This window comes from Sinocyclocheilus grahami, unplaced genomic scaffold, assembly GCF_001515645.1.
Source record: "Sinocyclocheilus grahami isolate Dianchi unplaced genomic scaffold, SAMN03320097.WGS_v1.1 scaffold809.1, whole genome shotgun sequence".
In the NCBI taxonomy this organism is placed as follows: Eukaryota; Metazoa; Chordata; class Actinopteri; order Cypriniformes; family Cyprinidae; genus Sinocyclocheilus; species Sinocyclocheilus grahami.
In genome coordinates, this window is record NW_015505988.1 from 72,089 (window position 1) to 76,347 (window position 4,259).

At 37.7% G+C, this 4,259-nt stretch overlaps 1 protein-coding gene across 2 annotated transcripts in view; it reads left to right on the plus strand.

Annotated features, from left to right (window-relative positions):
- The window catches only part of LOC107562143 (sugar phosphate exchanger 3-like), a 27,059-nt gene that overhangs the window by 11,984 nt on the left and 10,816 nt on the right, over window positions 1–4,259 (plus strand). For both annotated transcript variants that reach the window (XM_016246721.1, XM_016246722.1), the window contains exon 7: window positions 725–821. In XM_016246721.1, coding sequence (XP_016102207.1) covers window positions 725–821 — 97 coding nt within the window. The remainder of the gene's footprint in view (window positions 1–724; window positions 822–4,259) is intronic.

The window sequence follows — 4,259 nt, forward strand, 5'->3', positions numbered from 1 at the left end:
GCGAGAGAACGTATTCTTTTAGTTTTAAGTCGGTTTGAACAATCCGGATAAGCGCAAGTAAGTACCATTTTGATTAGCTGTCGTACCTACAATGTTTGTGCACTGTGTAAACAATAAGTGACGTATACGCGCGAGAGATCACTTCTGGCGCTTGCGTAAACTACGCCAGTGCGCGTACACACCTCACGCCTCGAATGCCTGCGCGCGCTCAAGGCAGTTGGACATAGTGGTGTATTACAGGTAAAAAATTATATAAATACTGTTCGGTTTCTCGCACAAACCGATCGTTTCGAGTCTTAGGACATCAATGTGTCGTCACGAGCCGCAGGGTTTAAATTTGGATTTGTCTGTGCATGTTTTTTTTACTCTCATAGATTTTGTTACCATTGCCATGCATTACACGACTGATAGACTGCAACAGTTAGAGTTAAAAATCTCCGTTTGTGTTCTACTGAAGAAACAAAGTCACCTACATCTTGGATGCCCTGGGGGTAAGCGGATAAACATCACATTTTAATTTTTGGGTGAACTATCCCTTTAAGTTAATTTGAGTTCCATTCAAAGTTTTTATTTTTATTTTATTTATTATTATTTTGTGAGCAACTGTATTTTTATTTCAGGGAATTCATAGAAATTTAACGGTATGTTTCCTTGTATAAGTAGTAATTGTGCTTTCACATTTGTCTAAAGTAACTAATTCTCACACATATCTTCTGTCTGCCAGGCGAGGCTTTATTTTTGGACTTTGGAGTGCATGTGCGTCCGTGGGGAATATTCTGGGTGCGTTTCTTGCCTCCAGTGTCCTGAAGTATGGCTATGAGGTGAGAACACAGTGCATTACTTAATTCTTACAGTGGGGAAAATATTTATTTGATCCCCTGCTGATTTTGTTATTCTGCCCACTTACAAAGAAATTAAGAGTCTGTAATTTTTATGGTAGGTTTATTTTAACAGATAGACACAGAATATCAACCAAAAAATCCAGAAAAACACATTATATAAAGGTTAGAAATTGATTTGCATTTCAGTGAGTGAAATAAGTATTTGATCCCCTACCAACCAGCAAGAATTCTGGCTCCCACAGATTGGTAAACAATATCCTACTGACCTTAATGTATATCGATCACTCCTCTCTTCATTCTCTGCTAATGTCTCCACTGCTAAAAGGACATACTATCACAACAAAATTAACAATTCACCTAACTCTCGCATGCTCTTTAAAACATTTTCCTCCCTCCTTTGTCCTCCTCCTCCCCCTCCTTCATCAACTCTAAAGCTGACGACTTTACCACATTCTTCATTAATAAAATTACAAACCTTAGTGCACAATTTGCCACACCACAAAACTGCATTTATTGTCCTCATTTGTAAGTCGCTTTGGATAAAAGCGTCTGCTAAATGACTAAATGTAAATGTAATGTGCTTATGTGGAACACAGATTAGTCCTACCACTTTAAGAAGTTACTCCTAATGTCAGTTCTTTAGGTGTACAAGACACCTGTCCACACAATCTGTATTTTCCATTCCAACCTCTCCCACCACCATGGGCAAGACCAAAGAACTGTCAAATGATGTCAGAGACAAGATTGTAGATCTGCACAAGGCTTGAATGGGCTACAAGACCATCAGCAAGAAGCTTGGTGAGAAGGAGACAACTGTTGGTGCGATTATTCGGAAATGGAAGAAATACAAAACACCCATCAATCAATCTTGGTCTGGAGCTCCGTGCAAGATCTCGCCTCATGGGGTAAGGATGATCATGAGAAAGGCGAGGGATCAGCCCTGAACTACACGGGAGGAGCTTGTTAATGATCTTAAGGCAGTTGGGACTACAGTCACCAAGCAAAACATTGGTAACACACTACGCCGCAATGGACTGAAATCCTGCAGTGCCCGCAAGGGAAATGTTAACCATGACCCCAAGAACACCATCCTTACAGTCAAGCACGGAGGTGGAAACATTGTGCTTTGGGGCTGTTTTTCTGCTAAGGGTACAGGATGACTTTACCGCATTGAGGGGCAAATGGACGGGGCCATTTACTGTAAAATCTTGGACGAGAACATCCTTCCTTCAGCCAGAACACTGAAGATGGGTCATGGATGGGTCTTCCAGCATGACAATGACCCGAAACATACCGCCAAGGCAACAAAGTAGTGGCTCAAGAAGAACACATTAAGAAGAGTGGCCTAGCCAGTCTCCAGACCTCAGTCCTATAGAAAATCTGTGGAGGGAGTTGAAACTTCGAGTTGCCAAACGACAGCCAAGAAACCTTACGGATTTAGAGAGGATCTGTAAAGAGAAGTGGATCAAAATCCCTCCTGAGATGTTGTGCAAACCTGGTGACCAACTAAAAAAACGTCTTACCTCTGTGCTTGCCAACAAGGGTTTCTGTACTAAGTCATGCTTTGCTTGGGGATCAAATACTTATTTCACTCACTGAAATGCAAATCAATTTCTAACCTTTATATAATGTGTTTTTTCTGGATTTTTTGGTTGGTATTCTGTCTCTATACGTTAAAATAAACCTACCATAAAAATTACAGACCCTTCATTTCTTTGTAAGTGGGCAAATTTACAAAATCAGCAGGGGATCGAATATTTTCCCCACTGTATTAAAACAGGTCAATCAACTGTCCTATGTGGAAACCAGCTTAATAAACATGCTAAATAATGTTTCAATGATAATATAATGTAATGTAATATAATATAATTGTAGGGGTTGTGTGGAAAGGAAGAAAGCAGTGTCGGATTACAGACTCGTGGGTACTTTATTTCTTTATGAACAACATAAATTACATGCCCTCGGCACTTGCTCATTCACTCTTCATACAACTCATAAACTCATCACTTGCGCTTAGTTTCAAGTGAACGGTCAAAATACATTATTTGGGTAACCCTTTACAATAATTAACTAACACTTTAATACATTAACTAACATTAACTAATGGAACCTTATTGTAAAATTTTACAATTATTTGTTATTAAAGGGGTCATATGATGCGATTTCAAGTTTTCCTTTCTCTTTGGATTGTTACAAGCTGAATGTGCATAGATAAGATCCCTGAAGTTGCAAAGACTAAAGTCTCAAAACCAAAGAGATAATATTCATTATCAAATTTAAGACTCTGCCACACCCCCCTAAAACGGCTCGTTCTAACACGCCCCCACATATACCTCACTATGTGGAAATATTTGCATAATGCCAAGAAGGCGTGGTTTCAGAAACCGCAGTTAGTGTTGAAGCAGCCATGTTAGGGAGACGCTGTGTGTTTCTAGGCGAAAGCAAAAGCACTTTATTTGGCCTTCTGAAAGTAGATGCATTTAGGAATCTTTAAGATTACTTACAACAGAACAGCAATGCATTTTATGGACGAACGTTTCGTGAACCTAGGAGAGGAGGTAATTCTGACTTTGCTATGACAATCTGGCGCTTCTGATAATAATAATGATAAATAATGTGTTTTTTGACCATTAAAGCATGTCAACATATTCTGTTACACCAAATACACAAAATAATGATCTTTAAAAAAGCATCATATGACCCCTTTAATATAAATTCTCTCCAGTTGTATTGTGTTACTTTCAGTAAAAGTGTGGTTATTTTATTGGCTTGTGTTTTTTTTTTATTCAGTATCATTAAAATTGAGTTAAATTTAAAAAGTCTTACAAAATTACTTTATATTATTTAAAAAATAATAAATAATCATTACAAAGCAGTTTTGGTTTTCGACCAAGTGCATCCAGAATTTTTGGTTTCCGTTTCTGCCCAGAATTTTCATTTCGGTGCATCCCTAGATGTAAGACTACATGTTTTATTCAATTTAATTTAAATTTGACCGTAATTTACTTTCAAATTCCCCAATTGCTGAAGGGTCTGCACAACTTTTTAGTACAATTTCAAGTTGCACTGTTCAAAATACCTGTAATAGCACAGCAGTGCATACCTGTTTACATTTAATTAAGGTGGAGTAGATTAGACTGTAATACAGATAGTTGAGTTTGCCAGGTGCATACAACTTTTATGACAGGTTTTCATGAAAGTGTTGGTCAGTTTGTCTGCTTGACAATACCATTTTGCACTGCAACAATAAAACTGAAGTGAGATAAACAAACTGAGAAATGTTTCTTTTTAGTTAAAACAGATGTTGTCAAAGTTTTCCTTTAGGGACATAATTTGAAGTTGGAAAAAGGTAATAAATTGCAATATATCGCAGAATATCGCAATATATTTAAAATCGCAATAATATTGTATCGTGAC